At 35.2% G+C, this 18,815-nt stretch overlaps 1 protein-coding gene across 1 annotated transcript; it reads right to left on the bottom strand.

The window, feature by feature from the left end:
• Positions 1 to 5,130: 5,130 nt before the first annotated feature.
• On the bottom strand, positions 5,131 to 7,033 carry LOC125195809 (profilin). The gene is made up of 4 exons (XM_048094043.2): positions 6,869 to 7,033; positions 5,958 to 6,095; positions 5,515 to 5,657; positions 5,131 to 5,396 (listed from the first exon to the last, which is right to left on the bottom strand). The coding sequence occupies exons 1-3, from the start codon at positions 6,989 to 6,991 to the stop codon at positions 5,523 to 5,525; spliced, it is 396 nt and encodes a 131-aa protein (XP_047950000.1). The 5' UTR covers positions 6,992 to 7,033; the 3' UTR covers positions 5,131 to 5,396; positions 5,515 to 5,522.
• Between the last annotated feature and the right edge of the window lie 11,782 nt (positions 7,034 to 18,815).

The following is an 18,815-nucleotide window of genomic DNA, read 5'->3' as shown; positions in this document are numbered from 1 at the left end:
TTTCCTATAACCTAACAAAAAAATATGTTACACTGAAAAACTTAACTACAAAACTAATTCTAGAAGGTGGATTTGCATCTTTTAGTACCCAATATTTATAAAATCACATTTTCAATTAAATAGTTTTATGAATTCCAAATTCAGTTTCGTTTTTTACTATTCTATCCTTTAGCCCTTAAGAGGAGTATTTGTCCATTTAGAATTTAGATTGATTTGAGGAGTGAGTTGAGAGCACCAAACTTTTGGTTTTTGAATTTTTGTGTAATTCTGTTGTGATTTTTTTAGGGTAAAAAATCTTCATTGTATTATTAAATCTTTGTATGCTAACACTACAAAGATTTAATAATTTGTTTTGAGACAGTATACAAAGATTCAAAAAATACAAGTTTGGTGTTCTAACTCACTCCTCAAATCAAGCTATATAGACAAATAAGCACTCAAGGGCTGAAGGGTAGCATAGTAAAATGGGGACTAAATTTGGGATTTATTGTATTTTTTAGCTAAAAATGTAATTTTGTGAATGTTAGGTAATAAAAAAGGTGCAAATAAATCCTATTTTCTGGATACTAGTTTTGTAGTTCACTCAAACTCATTATATGTGGATAACCGTGAAATATTTATGATTTTTTAGATCATTTTTTAAGTTCGTGACAAGTAATAGGATAAAAAAACCAAGTAGAAACTATGTTGATTTAGTTGTGCCAAATAAGAAAATAAAAAATACACATAAATTAGTCGAATATGGTGATTGATCTATTATGGGACTAAACAAACAAAATTTAAAGTTTATAATATTCGATACCAATATTAAAATTTGTAGAAAATACCAAAATATGGCTTGATTTTAGTAATTTTTAAAGACTAATAATCCCTAAAAAAACTGAACATTTGGGTGGAAGACAACGAAGTAGATAGGATCGTATTTTGGGCCAGACTGGCAAACTAAATAATTGGCATAGATAATTTATTTTGAAGCCCAATGCACCAGTTCGGCTTATGGGCTTCGCCTGGCCCGGCCTACCTCACGAAAAATAGGAGTAACCACTAATTGGAATCAAACTAATCTTGTTGAAATTTTAAATCAGCTGATTTTCAGGCAGCCTTTGGTAGTATATGCTTTGTTTATTTTTGGATAGTTTTTAGTTTTTGTTAATGAGATTGGATGACTGGAAAGTGGAAACATTGTCTATCATATGTTATACACGTAAGATTTATTTACTCCCATGCTTTTTATTTGCAGCACTGTTAATTAATTTGCACTTCTTTTCTCAATTCACACAACTTTTAAACTACAACCCTAGATATGCATAAAAGTATATTTCTAATAAGATACGTCGTGATTTCATTTTTCATAATCCTAATTTTTCCTCTTTTTCCCGTCTTTACGGGATTCTTAAATTCCATCTTTCATCTTTACTCTATTCCAAATTAACAAAATCTCGGTATTTCAGGAAAAAAAATATTCTGGAGTATCATACAAATGGTAAAGTGAAAATAAACAAAATATAAACGGCCAAGGCAATAAAATGGTGGCAGCAGTTTTAAATTTTTAATGAGGTATATAGTGCAAGCAATATAATTAAACAATATTACTCCATGGTGATTAATTGCGCCGAATATATTATTGATTTAGGTGGGGCCATTGTCAATTAAGGCAGTAAATTGGACTGGAAAATCATTAAAGATGCAGCCATGTCATAACTTTGTGGAGACATCGCCAAGATTGTGACTTTAAATTGAAAAATGCAAAGGTGGTGGTGACTCGGATTTGGATTTGATCAAAAACCAACCTTATCCTCTTTTCCCTCTAATTGGACTATGGAAAAGGTAAATAATTCAAACCCTATGAAAATGACTCATCTCTTTCTCCTAGCCACAGCCACACACATCATATATTATCCCTCTCCACAAAAATAATCATTAAAAATTGCAGCAAGCTTAATTATATCCTCTCAAATCAGACAACCCCAAGGCATATATATACTTATTGCTTGCTGCTAGCTAGGACTCAAACACACACCTTATTTTCATGTCAAATTTGATTTCAATGGAATTGGAAAAGGAAAAGGAAAAGGAAAAGTGTAGGCAAGTTATAAGGTGGGAAGATATGAAGAAAGATGAGAAATGTGAATCCATGGAGTCTTGTTCCTCCTTGAGTGAGTCAGCAGAAGAAGAGGATGATGCAACAACATCTTCATCTTCATCTTCTTCCTCTTCACTCTTTGAATTCACTGACCTCATGGCTCAACTCCCCATCAAGTAAGTTGGTTATATATTAATTATATATTATAATCATGCAAACTAAGAAATTAGTCAATAGTAATTAAAAGAAATGATGATTTGTTCAGGAGGGGTCTGTCCAAGTTCTATAATGGAAGATCAGAGAGTTTTGGATCGTTGAGGAGTGTGGAGAGTGTAGAAGATCTAAAGAAGAAGGAGAGGCAGCATAGTAGTAAAAGAATGAAAGTGAGCAAGAGCTATGGAAATCGCCACAGCCTTAGCCCAAACCCTACCATTGCCAAGAGATCATCATCGCCCAACACTATAAATGCGATCCCTCTAATTTAATTTAAATTTTGTGATCTACATTTTGTCCTTATTTGATCACATTGTTGTGGAAATCAATATACAAATTTAGCCAGGTGACTAATAATTTTCTTTAGCCAGGCATGGGCAGCCGGCCAAACCTCTTTTTTTTTACCAATTTATATTTAACTCTAATTTAAATAATTATTAATCATAATTTAATAATTTATTAAATTCAATTAAAATTGGTGCTCCATCTGTCCCACATTATTTGAGTCGTATTTTTTTTATCGTCCTAATGTAGTTGAGTAATTTATTTATTTTTTGCAAAAAACAACATATTTCATCTCACTTATTTTATTTTATCTGTTACTTTATTGTCTATTCATCTTTCTATTTTCTATTTCATACTTTATTTTATTTCCACTTCATTTACCTAACACAATTTTATTAAATCCATGTCCAAAAGAAATACCTCGGACAAGGGAATATTTGTCATAATTATGAAAATTGTAATGTAATTTTATCTACTCTGATCCCTCCGTCCCTTATTATGTAGTACTCCCTCGGTCTGCCATTAGGAGTCTCATTTCTTGGCGGCACGGATTTTAAGAAATGTTTAGAAAAGTGAGTGGAAAAATGTTAGTGAAATAGGAGTTCCACTTATATAGTCCATATTAGTTTTAAATGAAATGTGAGTGAAATGAGTTAGTGGAAGGTAGGACTCTATTACCATTTATGGTAAAAGTGAACTGGGACTCCTATTTGGACACAGACTAAAATGAAAAAACAGACTCCTATTCGTGGATGGAGGGAGTATCTCGCTTTGACTCGGCACAAATATTAAGATAGTTGTAGAGAAAAATAAGTGAAAAGAATTAATAGCACGTGAATCTTATCTTCATTTATTACTATTACTAGTTTTACAATAAATGTAAGTAAAGTGAGATATGAGAATGTGAGGTCCAAATATAGCGAAAAAAATAAAGTAAGACAATTATTAAGGGACATTCCAAAATGAAAAAATGACGGGAAACTATATATTGAAATTAGTTGTTAGGAATATAATTAAAATTAGTTATATATGTTTGTTGTTTTTAAATTGACGGAATCAATATTTACGAAATACGGAGTACTTTATTTCTTTATTACTATCATACAACTAAATCTAAATTTTGTACTACTATAATAAGCTTAGGTGATCCGGATTAGGTGATCCTTTCCGCTATAATACGCTTACTATTCTGTGCTAGATACTGAAAAAAAAGTGATTAGGTGTTACGGACAATAATAATAACAATAATAATAATTAAAAGGCAAAAACATTAACTAGTAAAAGTTGAACTATTGTCGACAAAATAATAGTCTTCCCTCTATCCAACTCAAGATGTCTATCTTTCCTTTTTAGTTTGTCAAGCTCAAGATGTCACTTTCGATATTTGGAAATAAATTATTTTCTTCTCTCTTTTTATTAAAATATTTAACAATCTTTTTCCTTTTATTTATTTAGCCTAACAACTCCTCCTAAAATCTCTTGTCATTCAATAACGTGAACGTGAGACGGATGGAGTACTACTTTATTTAGGTGGAGGATACCATGCCCTTCCTGTTTAAAGAAGAGTATTTGGGCCCAAAACTCTGTAAATCCTTAAAGCCTTTAAGTGAAAAAATTATGTGAAGTCTTGTATAATTTGTTCTTTTCAAGTCTATTCTACTCTAGTCTTGTATCTGAAATGTAACATTAATATAATTACTAAGAAATAACAGTTCCGAATAAGAACATATCGCAAAATTCCTGATAGATCTTCTCCAAAGTGTAACTCAACTATAATCTTTTTCTGATTGGGAATTGGGTTTTTTTTATTGGGCTCCTGTTACTGAGTTGGGTTTGAGATTTCTTTTTCATAAATTTAATTTTTCTTATGTTTTACTACCAATTACTCCAATATAAAAAATGAATAGTATGAAAGGCTCACTTTTTGTTCAAAAGCCATCTTGTCACCTTTAAAAACAGCAGCTTTTGAAATAGTATGAATAATACTATTATTCAGATTCACATGGTTATTATGTCAATCCAAAATAATAGGGCGTCATTAATAACAAATCAGTATCGTGTACAAATCTGTGTTTAAGTTTGAAGATAGCAAGTCCAGATCGGGTTCTGTGTTTAAATACAGGTTAATGTTAGGCCATATTAGTTTGGTTGTTATCAAATTAATCTAAAAATGACTCAACAACCTTATTCACAATCCCACCAGATTTACAACTCAGAAATCACTAATAATTAAATTCAAAAGATATTCTGCAATCAGCACAACCCCTAATTTGCAATTTTGAAATTACAAACTGAAAAGGAAAAATCATCAATTTTTCTCAGTCTAAGCCACAAATTTCAACGAGAATTCATGACTACTTTGAAGAAATTTTCCAAAGGCAAATTTTGTAAAAAGAAGTTACTGTTTTCCAAGTTCTTTATAAATACAATCAATCGGCTACAATATCATTTTCAAATTAATAATGTATTACTAACGGTCCTACGATATTGACAATTAGACGAATTGGTTCAGCGCTCGCAATAAAATGGCTTACGTGACAATCAAAAAATGAATATATGAAAGCCAACTCTGTATTTGCAAAAACGTTTATAAAATTGAACATCCATTGGAAGAACCAACCAAAAATACATAATTTACTCGCATGGAATCATAGCAGTTTTCATAACCAGAGAATTCAAAGACAAACCCCTGTTTAAATTTAGGCAGAGATGCCATCTATCATTTCTGAATTCTGAAACACCAAACCCATTTCAGTCACAACCAACAACACCCACAACTTCGAAATACCGTGTACAAGATGAAGACAACGCTGCACTGAAAGACATACGAAAGCAGCAGACAAGTTTCAAGGTCAGTACAGGTTCTTCAAGGTCAATACATCAAGTTTAACAGTTAAGTGAAAAGATAACAATGCCAGAGGAGGACTACATACCATAACAATTAGAGACCCTGTTCAATAAGATAGTCACCAATCTTCTCAACAACCATGTTGCACTGCCCCGGGGTCATCGGCTCATCATATATACCAATGATCAAGGCCAAAGTGGTCTTTTTGATGGTGGCACCACCAGATCCCTAAACAAACACAAACAATATCCATTCAAAGAATGTATGCAATATATCACTACAGGCTGTCACAACATAACATTTCAATCGTGGGAGATCTACTTTCAAAATGGGACACCCCACCCCTCCAAAGCAGGAAAGAAAAATAAGTAACCCTAATTAGCTGGAAATGTAATAGGATCTCATCATCAGGGCTGAAGTGTAAAGCCATTAGACATGCTACCCACAACTTCCAGACTCTTGAAATGCATTAAATAAATTCTTGACTAACAAATTTGAAGATTAGAATAAGAGATTAGATGACAATACCTTCTTCCCTCGGATAACAGCATCAGGCTCGCCTTGAATCACCATGTATTTAGTTCCCCCAATGTACAATCCAGTAGGAGCCAGTGAACCGGGATTTTTAAAGTCGTTCATGATAGCTGTTACCTCCTCGGGCTTGAACTGCACGAGCATTCAATTGTTCAAATTACGCAAAAGAAATCAGAATCAGTCAATAACCAATTTATCGTATGCAGATAACAGATAGCAAAAATGCAAGAAACAAGTTTAATGCATCCAAAACTGCTCAGATGGAACAGTTAATATGTTCTCCATCAAACTGTTTCTACAAGTTAGTATCCTTTAACAGAATTTGCTTATATATCAGTCAAAAACTAGAGTCAAGTTCTCTCAATGGAAAACGGATCTACATAATCCCGATCAACATCACTTTCTCAATGAAATGGTGCTCAAACAATAAGGAAAATAACACCAACTGAATAGGTCTCAGAACTATCCAAATAAAAATAATGATACAAACGATAATGAACAATCCTACCAAGAACTTTAAATTGAAGGGAAACAAAGCTACTATTGAACAGACAGCAAAATATCAAATCAAACTATATAACAGAAATCAAAACAATCATAAAAAACTGAACGCATCGCCACTAGTCAGATCAAGAAGTAAATTGCCAAATCAAAGTAAACAAATCAATTGTCCATCAGATCCGCAAATTCAACTAAATCAAATGATTAAAAAAACTGCAAAGTTACCCTAATACTGAATCAAAGCATAACCAGGGGAAAATTTCGAAACAATCAGCATTAAAGTAACGGATCTCCGCCGTCAGAAGCAGCTAAACAGTTCAAAATCAAGAGAAAACACGAATCGATACCTCAGATCCGAAAATTGAAGCAATAAAAGGAGCATAAGTGAGAAAAGGATGGCAGACCTGCGGGAAGTTGGAGCTCTGGGCCCAGACGCTGCCATCGTGGCCGACGATGGCGGAGGAAGTGAGGTGGCAGCCGTCAACCTCGGCCATCAAGTGGTCGTCTATGTATGATTGCCACGACATGGTTGCGATGAAGAAGCGAAGATAGAAGCAGAGCAAATGTGGTGTGTGTAGAAAGAGATGGGAGAAAATGTTAGCGTGAAACCAACGAAAAGAGGAATGGTGCGGTGGACTTTCCTTCAATCATCACTTTTTATGCTTGAGGTCTGTGCAAAATCTCTTCAACAGTAATGACCATTTTGCCCCACAATTCTTTTTAATTATCTGATCTGTATTTTACACATATTTTTATTGTAAAATTGTTTTTTTTTTTTTTTTTTTTTATTTCTTATCTTAAATTGTTTTACTTTTTTCTTTTCTAATATTGGGTGCAAATCGGAACAATGTTGTTTTATTCAAAACTAGTGTATCATTTTATTGCTACACCATATCCTTTTTTTGTTATACCGATTTTGTTTTTTAGTAAATTAATTTCAAGTAAAATAATTGTTTTGTAGGTATGAAAATCATCACATCTTTATTAAATTTCATGCTAGGGTCCAACTCAGGTTCATTTGATGTTATAGATGTCTCCTTAGAGCATCCACTATAGAGGCGGCGCGCCGGCCGTCCCGTTCGCGGCTTAGCCGCGGCGGGCTATAGCAGAGGACGCGTCCGCCCCGGAGGCGTACAGATTTGCTGGGGCGGAAGGGCAATCACCCCGAATGCGGCAAGGACGAGCCGCTGGAGAGAGAAGCGCGGCGGCCGCCGCGCCTATCTATTGTGCGGCGAAACCGGCGCGGCGGTCGCCGGTTTAATTTTTTTTTTTTTTTTTTAATTTCGAATTTGTAATGGTTTTTTTATAAATATTCCTCCCATTTTCATCTTCTCTTCACATACATCTTCACACCCATTTCACTTTCTATCCAAATTTTCTATCTCTAAATTTTTTTCAATTATGGATGATTTGTGGAATGAAGCATGGGATTCTTTGATTCAAGAGGTGCAGAGGGAGGCCGACGAGGAGGATGAGGCGGTGGCGGCGACGGCGATCCCTCGTGAGATTTGTCATCGTCGGACAATCCCACGAGACCATGTCGGAGCGGCTGAGCGGCTTATGGCCGACTACTTTAGCGCTGACCCTCGTTACCCGGCTGAGATTTTTCGTCGGCGTTTCAGAATGTCGCGACCGCTCTTTACCCATATAGCGACGACATTGGCGGACCGGTACGAGTGCTTCACGCTCCGGAGTGATTGCACTAGCCGGATCGGACTGTCTACTTTGCAGAAATGCACCTCTGCAATAAGGCAGCTTGCCTATGCCAGACCGGCTGATATGTTCGACGAATACCTACTGATGGGTGAGACGACTAGTCTAAATGTGCTCCGGCAGTTTTGTAAGGGCATTCGGGAAGTCTTTGGTCCGGAGTTCCTACGAAAGCCAACCCCTGATGAGTGCCAGAGACTGCTAGATATACACGGTGCGGTGCACAGTTTCCCCGGGATGATGGGCAGCATTGATTGCATGCATTGGGAGTGGAAAAACTGTCTGGTGGCGTGGAAAGGCCAGTTCACTACCGGTTTCAAGCAGAAACATCCTTCGATGATCCTCGAAGCCGTTGCTGACTACCGTTTGCGCATCTGGCATGCGTATTTCGGTGTTGCAGGTTCGAACAACGACATCAACGTTCTGCAGTCGTCGCCTATCTTCAATGATGAGTGCCGGGGAGAGGGTCCAGAGATTAGTTTTGTAGCAAATGGCACGTAGTATCGCATGGGATACTATTTGGCAGATGGAATATACCCTCGTTGGCCCGTATTCGTCAAGACACTTCGCCAACCGGCTGGAGCGAAGAGACAATATTTTGCGCGAAAACAAGAGGCCGCTAGGAAAGATGTTGAGCGAGCTTTTGGTGTGCTCCAAGCGCGATGGGCCATTCTACGCTGCCCGGCACGAGTTTGGCACGAAGATGATGTCGCGAATATTATGGTAGCATGTATCATATTGCACAATATAATAATAGAAGATGAAGGATTTGCTGCAGAACGTTGGGCGCCGGAAGATGGTGCAAGTACAAGTCACGGCGTTGCCTTCGCGCCGATACAGATGGGTGTACCACGTACTAATGAATATCTGATCCAACGTTTCGCTGATATACGCAGGAGCACAGCACATGACCAACTCCAGGTCGATTTGGTTGAAGAGGTCTGGGCACGTAGGGGAGGCGGCGTAGCGTGAAGAACATGTGTGATTTTCCGTAGATCAAATTTTCGTTGTAATTTTCCCCTCACTTTAATCCGACGAAAATTTAGTTTTCAATTTTAATTTTATTGCACTAGCCGTTTTTCTCTAATTATTTTTAGTCCGATAATTTTAATTGTAATTGAATTAAAATATACAACAAATAAAATAAAGTGAAATGTGGCTAAAAAAAGTGTCCATTATTGCTGCGGATATTTTTTTTTGTGGCCGTGGACAAATAAAAAGTGGCTATGGAAAAAAAAAAAAGTTGTCCACCAAAAAGTGTCCACCTATAGTGGATGCTCTTAGTCCTTACCCATCCTCTTTGTTGTTTTATGGCCCATGGGTGAATTCGGACGACGGTCATGTGCTAAAACTCTCGTACATAAGAGTATTGTGGATGCTCTTAGTCCTTACGCATCCTCTTTGTTGTTTTATGGGCCATGGATGAATTCGGACGACGGTCATGTGCTAAAACTCTCGTACATAAGAGTATTGTGGTCAAATATCTTGCTACCATTGTTATTATAGGTTCTCAGAGTTATTGGGTGTGTACCACAATCTTTTTCTCCATATATTTAGATCATTATTTGATCGAACTACAAAAATTTTGTGAATATACATTGCTTTTTTGTTAAATCAAGGGTATGCAAACTAAATTCCGAAACTATCATTTAAAATAAGTTAAATACGTGGACCTTAAATTAGTTGATTCGCATAAAACTCAATATGAAAATCAAATTGTATGATTTTGTTTGTTTCTAATTTTCAATTAATTAATCACAAAAAAGTTGGTATGAGTTTAAACTTTAGATACTCAATGAAGGAAAAGTCACATTTAGGCAACTGAACAAAGGATAATCACATTTTAGGTGTTAATTTTTTACCATTGTACTCGGAGACCATTGAGGTCATATCAATCTTTTACTTGGTCAATTAAGGCACATAATTAATTATTTTTATTTTACTTAAAATAATTATAACACAATTTTACATATTATTGAATTAACAAAAACTAGATTTTACTTAAACAATTATAACCCACTGTTTCGTTGTTTATTTTATACGCATTAACTAATTTCCACATTCCAAAAAATGCATAAACATAAACGTACATAAATTCCACCTACATAATGCCCTCAATTTTTAAGTTTGATCGAACCGGTTTTATTTGAACCGATTTTATTATTAATAATATTGTTTATTTACTAAATTACCCTTTTATTATATTTTAAATCTTAAGAGAAAATTTAAACTTGATATTTATCAAATCTAATTGAATCTCCATATCTGTTATCTTACTCCATCCATATCCACGTACTTGGATCATCTTATTTAATTTGAAAGTTTACGTCTTCTTTCATCTTATTTATTTTAAAAATTTTGTTTCAAAATTTGTACTGTTAATTTTAAGTTTTGATATAGGAATACCAAATTTATATCTTAATTTTCAATAAAAAACATTGGAGTAATAGAGTTTCTTTTTGCAGCTCTCTTATAAAACATAGTAATCTATAAAATATTGTTTCAACTTTTTTCCCATTAAATTCACATAAACATTCTAATTTTCAAAAATTAAGGACTTAAAAAAGTTTTAAAAAATTTAGAAAATAAAGAATTAAAATTAAAATTAGAAAATTCTTAAATTTAAAACCGTAAAATAAATTGATATTAATATATCATATATCAAATTTTAACTAATGATATACATATTTTACAAATAATAATAGAAAACATTAACTATATAACTTTTAAATATTAAATAGATGAGTTAAAAACATGTGATTATTTTTTTTTATCGAGGATCAATGTAACATTACAAAAATTCAAAAATTAAAATTAGAATTTTGAAATTCTAAAAAAAAAAAACCGTAACACAAGTTATTATATACTATTAAATTTTAATTTGTTGTATGACATAGTGAATTGAGCTAATAACTCTAACATTTTATAAATGAAATGGGAAAATATTAATTATATAGCTTTAAGATAGTACTAATAAATAAGAGTTAAGAACATGTGTACATATTTTCGACGAGGTTCGACTATAATTTTTCAAGAATTAAAAATTTAAAGAAATTAAAAATTTTGAAAAATAATGAAAAAGTTAAAATTATAAAATTCTTAAAATCAATAGTAAACTCATTTAGTAGTAAAATACTACTCCTCATATATGAAATTTTAATTTGTTGCATGTTATAGGAAGAGGAATGATATGCTACATACCTTATATGAGCATCACTCTCGTTTGACGAATGTTTAGCAATTAGCATTGTTCGTTTCGATTTATATATTTAGTTTGATTCTAATACATTAAAAAATGTTATTGCAATTTTTAATTTCACAAAATTTATAAAAATCAAAGCTTGATTTGTTATTTTATTAATTTATTTGAAATTATAGAGAAAACGAGCAAATTGAGCTTTTATTTTTATGTATTTTGTGAAAAAAAATTGCAATAACATTTTTTGATGTATTAGAATCAAACTAAATATATAAATCGAAACGAATAACACTAAATGTGCGTCAAATGAGAATGGTGCTCACATAAGAACGTTACATAAGGTATTTAGCATATTATTCCTCATTATAGGGAATTGAACTAAGAAGTTAATATTTTATAACGAAATAGAGAAAATAGGAGTACAATATCTCTTTAAAAATTAAAATATAAAATAATGAGTTAAGAATATGTGATTACTTTTTGGAACGAGATTTAGTATAATATACTACAAAAGAAATTTTAAAAAAATTATAATTTTGGGAATAAATAAATAAAATAAAAATTAGAGTATGAACTTCTAAAAATCAAAATCGTTTGACTCAAATAGTTTTAATTTATAATATAGTGGATTTTAATTTGTAGTATGTTATAGAAAATTGAAATAGGAACTCTAATATCTTAGAAAGAAAAAGAAAACATATTAACTTAGAATTTAGAATTTAAAGAAATAAATATATCAGAATGTGAAGAATCAGATTCTAAATCAAAACTGTAAACTCAATTAGTTTTAATATAGCATATAGCACGAAATTTTAATTTATTGCATGATATTGGACTAAGTTAAGAATTCTAATATTTTATAAATAAAAAAGAAAATATTAAATTTAAAACCTTAAAAACTAAATGAGTTCAAAGTATTTTTTCATTAAGGTCGACTATATCGTCCCAAAAATTATAAATTTATAGAAATTAATATTTTGAAAAGTAAAGAGCTAAAATCAAAATTATGAAATTCTTAAAGTCAAAATCGTAAACTCAATTAGTGGAGTATTAATATGTCATCATATAAAAAAAATTGAACTTGTTGCATGTTATATAGTAAATTGGCCTAATCTTATCTTTTAGAAAAAAAAAGGAAGTACGTAATGGATAAAATTGGAGAGAGAAAAAGAATTAAAAATCATCCAAAATTTGGAAAATTTATGGAAAATCATAATATTGAATAATGTACTTATAAAATAAATATACCAAATAAAAAAAATAAGTTTTTGTAAATGAGAATTAAAAAGAAAAAATTGAAGAATAAAACCGAAATAAAAAATCAGTCTAGTTTTAAACTTTTATTTATAGGTTCTAAAATTGAAGTCGAATCAATTTTTAAAGCACATCTCTTAGTTATTAACTAGATAAAATTAATACTCCTATAATATTAATTTATAATAAAAATGTGAATTTTTCTTTTTATTGTCTTTATAAATTTTTAGAGAGGCCCATACCACACGCTATCTCTCACTGTTAGTGTGAAGCCGGAGAAGCAAGAACACACTACTTTGCACAACCATGCAAACAAAGAAAAGAAGCATCTCAATCATGAATATGAAACGTGTGCTAACTTGAGTCTTGATTCAATGCACCACAAGGAGCTTGAATGGAGGGACAACTCACAACAAACAAATTGATTAATTGGTAGCTCAAGCATTGTTTCAGTTACTATTTTATTATCTTTTGTCACTTAGACTTCTTAGTTTAAATGCTTTATCTAGATCCTTCTTATGGATCCTATTATAACCCTTGTTGATATATGTGATTGATGAAGAAGCTGAATAAAACAAATTCTCATTGCAAATATCCTTCTATCATGGTATCAATCGCCTAGGTTCTGATCCACTCTCCGCTCTCAATTTCCATCATTTTCTTTCTCCGTCTCTCTTCATGGCTTCCAGTGGCGACTCCAGCAACACTGATCGCTCAGTCACCTTTACTCACACCCATCCTATCTCCATCAAACTCAATGATGATAATTTTCTAATTTGGCGTCAACTAATTTTGGCGACCATTACCGGATATGGCCTCGAAGGCTTTCTCACTGGTGATCAGGAGATCCCTCCTCTTGTTCTTATTTCTGACTCCAAATCTTCTCCCAATCCGGATTTCTTAGCCTGGCATCGCCAGGACCAGCTGCTTTCCGCCTGGAGTCAAGGCTCTCTATCTGAAAGCACCATGATTCACGTTGTTGGTCTCAACTCCAGCATAGATATTTGGCATGCTATTGAAATTAGCTATGCCAGCCAATCTAAGGCCAAAGTCATGCAGTACAAATTGCAACTACAGACCTTCAAGAAGAACAATCTCTCGATGCGGGAGTACTTAAACAAAATCAAGAGTTACTGTGATTTTCTCACTTCTGCTGGATGTCGTGTCTCTGACGATGACCATATCCTCTACCTTCTTGCTGGTCTTGGGCCCGAGTTTGATCCTGTTATGGTTACTGTAACTTCTCGTGATGATGGATGGTCTGTTCAAGACGTTGGAGCTCTTCTTCTCAGCTTTGAGTCACGCCTTGAGGCTGCTCGGACTCATGCTCCTTCTTCCAGATTTGATGGTCGTGGCACCCGCGGTGGGCGAGGTGGTCGGGGCAGATTCAACAATGGCCGCCTCACATGTCAACTCTGTCAAAAGCCTGGTCACTCGGCGGATCGGTGCTGGCACAGATTCGACCAAGGCTACTCGCCTCAAGCTCCTCCTTCCCGAGCACCTCCTCCTACTGGTTTCCAGCCTCCTCCTCCTCTTTCTGCCAATCTCGTCCATGCTCAGCCACATCATGGCTATCAGATTCCTCCTACTCGACAAGGCATCCTTCCTACACCTTCCACTCAACCTACATCTGAGTTTAACTATGACAATGCCTCCACCACTTCGTGGTATCCGGACTCTGGTGCAATCAATCATGTTACCAGTGACTTGTCCAACCTCAACACCGCTTCTGAGTATCATGGAGGTAACTCTCTTTACCTAGGTAATGGGGCTGGTATCGATATTGCCCATGTTGGAAACTCCGTGCTTAATTCATCTCCTTATTCGGATTCTAAGTCACTTCTTCTTAATAACCTTCTTCATGTTCCCCAAATATCAAAAAATCTATTGAGTGTTTCTCAATTTGCAGCTGACAATCGTGTTTATTTTGAGTTTCACTCTGATTTTTGCCTTGTTAAGGATCTCAACACCCAGCAAATAATCATCCAGGGCACGCTTAGGAACGGGCTATACCACTTCCTCCTTCATAAACCAAGATACCTTTCCAGTAGCTCTTCTCTCAAGATCAATAACAGCAGCTCCAGTGTCCCTGCTGCTTGCTCCATATCTTTGAATAATGGACGTCCTGCTGCTATCAATTCAGCCGTGGTTAAAACTTCTTTAGATATTTGGCACAAGCGATTTGACCATGGTGCCTTCAATATGGTTAAGCATGCTCTTCGAAGTTGTAATATCCCATATTACTCAATAAAATCGAATGTTTTGTGTCATCCTTGTTGTGTAGCTAAAAGCCATAGGCTTCCTTATTCCACATCTGTCACCACTTATACAACCCCTCTTCAAGTCATACACACTGATCTATGGGGCCCTGCACCCATTAAATCTAGAAATGGTTTCTCCTATTACATTACTTTTGTAGACCAGTTTACAAGATACTCTTGGATCTATCTTCTAAAAGCCAAAAGTGAAGTTGAATCTGTCTTTAAACACTTCAAAGCTCATGTAGAAAATCAACTCAATTGCAAAATAAAGATAGTTCAAAGTGATTGGGGTGGGGAATGTAGGAGCCTAACCAAGTTTTTCCATGATTCTGGTATTCACCATAGGCTCTCCTGTCCTTACACTCCCCAACAAAATGGGCTTACAGAGAGGAAACATAGGCATGTGGTTGAAATGGGTCTAGCCTTACTTGCACAAGCCGGGTTACCCATATTTTGGGATGATGCTCTTACATCAGCAGTATTCATCATCAATCGCACTCCCACTCAAACCCTCATGTCCTCCTCACCCTTTGAAATGCTTTTCAAAACTAAACCAGATTATTCTGCCTTAAAGGTGTTTGGCTGTCTTTGCTACCCTTTCCTTAGACCATATAATCATCACAAACTAGAATATAGATCATCTGCAGCCTCATTCATTGGGTACAACTCTCACCACAAAGGCTACAAAGTTCTACTTGACAGTGGTAAAGTTATTGTGTCTAGAGATGTCTTGTTTGATGAAACTATCTTTCCCCAGCTCACATGTGCCTCCCCCAACTCTCACACTACATGAAATCATGCTCTATACTTGCCTCCAATTCCTATTGTCCTTCCCACACCTACTATCCCCACTGTCCCTCCAGTATTTCTTTCATCTCCTACATCTACTGCTCCAGTTCCTGATGCCTCCCTCACTCATCTCCCTGAATCATCTGATCCTCCACCTGCTCCAGTTCCTTATGCCTCTCTCACTCATCTCCATGAATCATCTGATCCTCTACATCTTTCAAATGCTTCCTCTCACCCGATGATCACCCGAGCTAAAGCCGACATATTCAAACCTAAAGCCCTCACCATCACTTTGTCAAGTTCCACAATACCAAAATCTGCACTTATTGCTCTTCTAATTCCAGTTTAGAAGCAAGCAATGGTTGAGGAATTCATGGCTCTTTTGAGGAATAAAACTTGGACACTGACTATACTCCCACCACGGAAAAATCTTGTGGGGTGTTCTTGGATTTTCAGGTTAAAGAAGCTTGCTGATGGCAGTATTGCAAGACACAAAGCTCGCTTGGTTGCTCAGGGATTCTCTCAAGAACCCGGGTTTGATTTCACTGAGACATTTAGCCCCGTGGCGAAACCTACAACCATTCGGCTCAATCTCTCCATCGCAGTTTCTGCCGGATGGAGTGTCAAGCACTTGGACGTCAATAACGCCTTCCTCCATGGCGATTTGAATGAGGAGATATACATGAAGCAACCACTTGGCTTTGAACAAGGATCTCCCAATCTTGTCTGCAAACTCAATAAAGCTCTATACGGATTGAAACAAGCATCACGTTCATGGTTTCTCACGGTTCAATCTGTTCTCATATCTCTGGGATTCACTCAGTCCCGTGCTGACACCTCCCTGTTTTTTCGCTCGAGAGGTTTAGAGATTACTTACCTCCTCGTGTACGTCGATGATATGTTGATTACATGCTCTTCTTCGTCTACTATCAATGCCATTATTGCAAGGTTGAGCAAATACTTCTCTCTCAAGGACTTGGGTGAGGTCACTCACTTTCTTGAGTCGAGGTCACACGTACTGTTCAAGGCCTTCACCTAAGTCAGAGTTCATACATACGTGATATTCTTGATAGAGTTCAAATGAAGGATGCTAAAGGCTACCTCACTCCCATGCTTTCCAATTTGAAACTATCCAAAGATGATGGGAATCCTACCATTGACGGAAAATTATATAGAAGCACTGTCGGAGCCTTACAATATGCCACACTTACCCGTCCTGAAATCAGTTTTTCAGTCAATAAGGTAAGTCAATTTATGGCTTGTCCATTGGACTCTCATTGGAGAGCAGTCAAGCGAATCCTACGCTACCTTGCTGGTTCTGTGGATTATGGTCTTCATGTCAAGGCCTCTTCTTCCAACATAACAGCATTTTCTGATTCTGATTGGGCTTCTGGCCCCGATGATCATAGGTCCGTTTTTGGCTACTGTGTTTTCTTGGGCTCTAATCTCATTTCCCGGTGCTCTAAGAAGCAAGCTGTTGTTACCCGTTCCAGCACAGAGGCTGAGTATAGAAGTCTTGCTCTTGCGGTTTGCGAAGTAACTTGGGTAATCTCCCTTCTCCATGAATTGGGCATCCAATGTTCTTCTCCTCCTGTCGTTTGGGTTGATAATATAAGCACCATTGCTCTTGCAAGCAATCCTGTACTTTATGCTCGCTCCAAACACATTGAGTTGGACGTTCACTTCATCCGTGATAAGGTTCGGGCCAAACTTGTTGATCTGCGTCATGTTCCCTCTTGTGATCAAACTGCTAACGTCCTCACGAAGCCATTGTCCTATCAATTCTTCTCCAAACTGAGGAATAAGCTTGGCTTTTGTCCTCAGTCTGCACTTGAATTGAGGGGGGATGTTAGTGTGAAGCCGGAGAAGCAAGAACACACTACTTTGCACAACCATGCAAACAAAGAAAAGAAGCATCTCAATCATGAATATGAAACGTGTGCTAACTTGAGTCTTGATTCAATGCACCACAAGGAGCTTGAACGGAGGGACAACTCACAACAAGCAAATTGATTAATTGGCAGCTCAAGCATTGTTTCAGTTACTATTTTATTATCTTTTGTCACTTAGACTTCTTAGTTTAAATGCTTTATCTAGATCCTTCTTATGGATCCTATTTATAACCCTTGTTGATGTATGTGATTGATGAAGAAGCTGAATAAAACAAATTCTCATTCCAAATATCCTTCTATCACTCACTATAAAATTATTTTATTAACTTTTTATTGATTATTCTTCTTCTTCTTTATCCTTACGACGTGGAAGCCGTTATTTCATCTGCAAACTATATAAACTCAAATTCACTAGTTTACTCTTCAATTTAAGTAGTTTGGTAAGGGATAATGTAACTTTTGAAAATTTTGAAAGAAGAAAAAAAAAAGAAAAAAACTTTGGGTACCCCTCCCCACTCTCTATTGTTTCCGCCCTTTTGTATTCATTTTGATTTTTGCAAATATGAGATAATGCGGTAGAGACTGATGAGATAAAAATACGAGATATGAAAGATGAAATAACGTGGAAGATAAAATATGAGATATGAGAGATGAAATAACGGAAAGGAGAGGAAGAATACTCAGACGTTCATATCGAATCGGAAGACACTGAGAGAGATAGGAGAGTGAAAGGAGAGAGAATGTGTGATGAGAGAACACACGTTGCATATCTAAACCATCATATCTATTCTCAAAGGGTAAATATGTATTATGCTAATTGATTTAAAAGTAGTAAAAAATTATGAACTGGTTTTAAATGTGAACTACCTATAATATCCAATTATGTATGTAGAAATTATTTACGTTTATCACTGCTCATTTCATAATTAGTTTTCTGAAATAATTAAATCGTACATTATACATGAGAAATAGTAAATAACTTTTGTTGGTTTGACGAAGTCAATTTGACGTGCGTAAGAAAATGTTACACATTGACAATTGACTAATTAGCTTTTAAAGTTGGACAAAAACACTCATAGTAAAATAACAAGTAATGTTTTAAAAACCGGACCGGTTTATATATATATATATATATATATATATATATATATATATATATGAGTATATAATTAAAGGGTCATATTCTAATGCTTATAGCACCCTAATCCAAAATCAAGACTAAATCTCCACCCTTGATTTTAAAATG

This window comes from Salvia hispanica, chromosome 4 (genome assembly GCF_029641045.1).
Source record: "Salvia hispanica isolate PSC_SH4W2 chromosome 4, Shi_PSC_v1, whole genome shotgun sequence".
NCBI lineage: Eukaryota > Viridiplantae > Streptophyta > Magnoliopsida > Lamiales > Lamiaceae > Salvia > Salvia hispanica.
The sequence above is the reverse complement of the archived record's forward strand: the minus strand, read 5'-3'. Positions and strand labels throughout refer to the sequence as shown.

Bases quoted from the DNA above. Each gene is read 5' to 3' on its own strand.
- LOC125195809 (XM_048094043.2), bottom strand. From the start codon at position 6,991: ATGTCGTGGCAATCATACATAGACGACCACTTGATGGCCGAGGTTGAC. The intron at 6,096-6,868 runs GTCTGCCATCCT...ATGCTCGTGCAG, and splicing joins AGAGCTCCAACTTCCCGCAG to TTCAAGCCCGAGGAGGTAAC. The intron at 5,658-5,957 runs GTATTGTCATCT...GTGTTTGTTTAG, and splicing joins CTGTTATCCGAGGGAAGAAG to GGATCTGGTGGTGCCACCAT.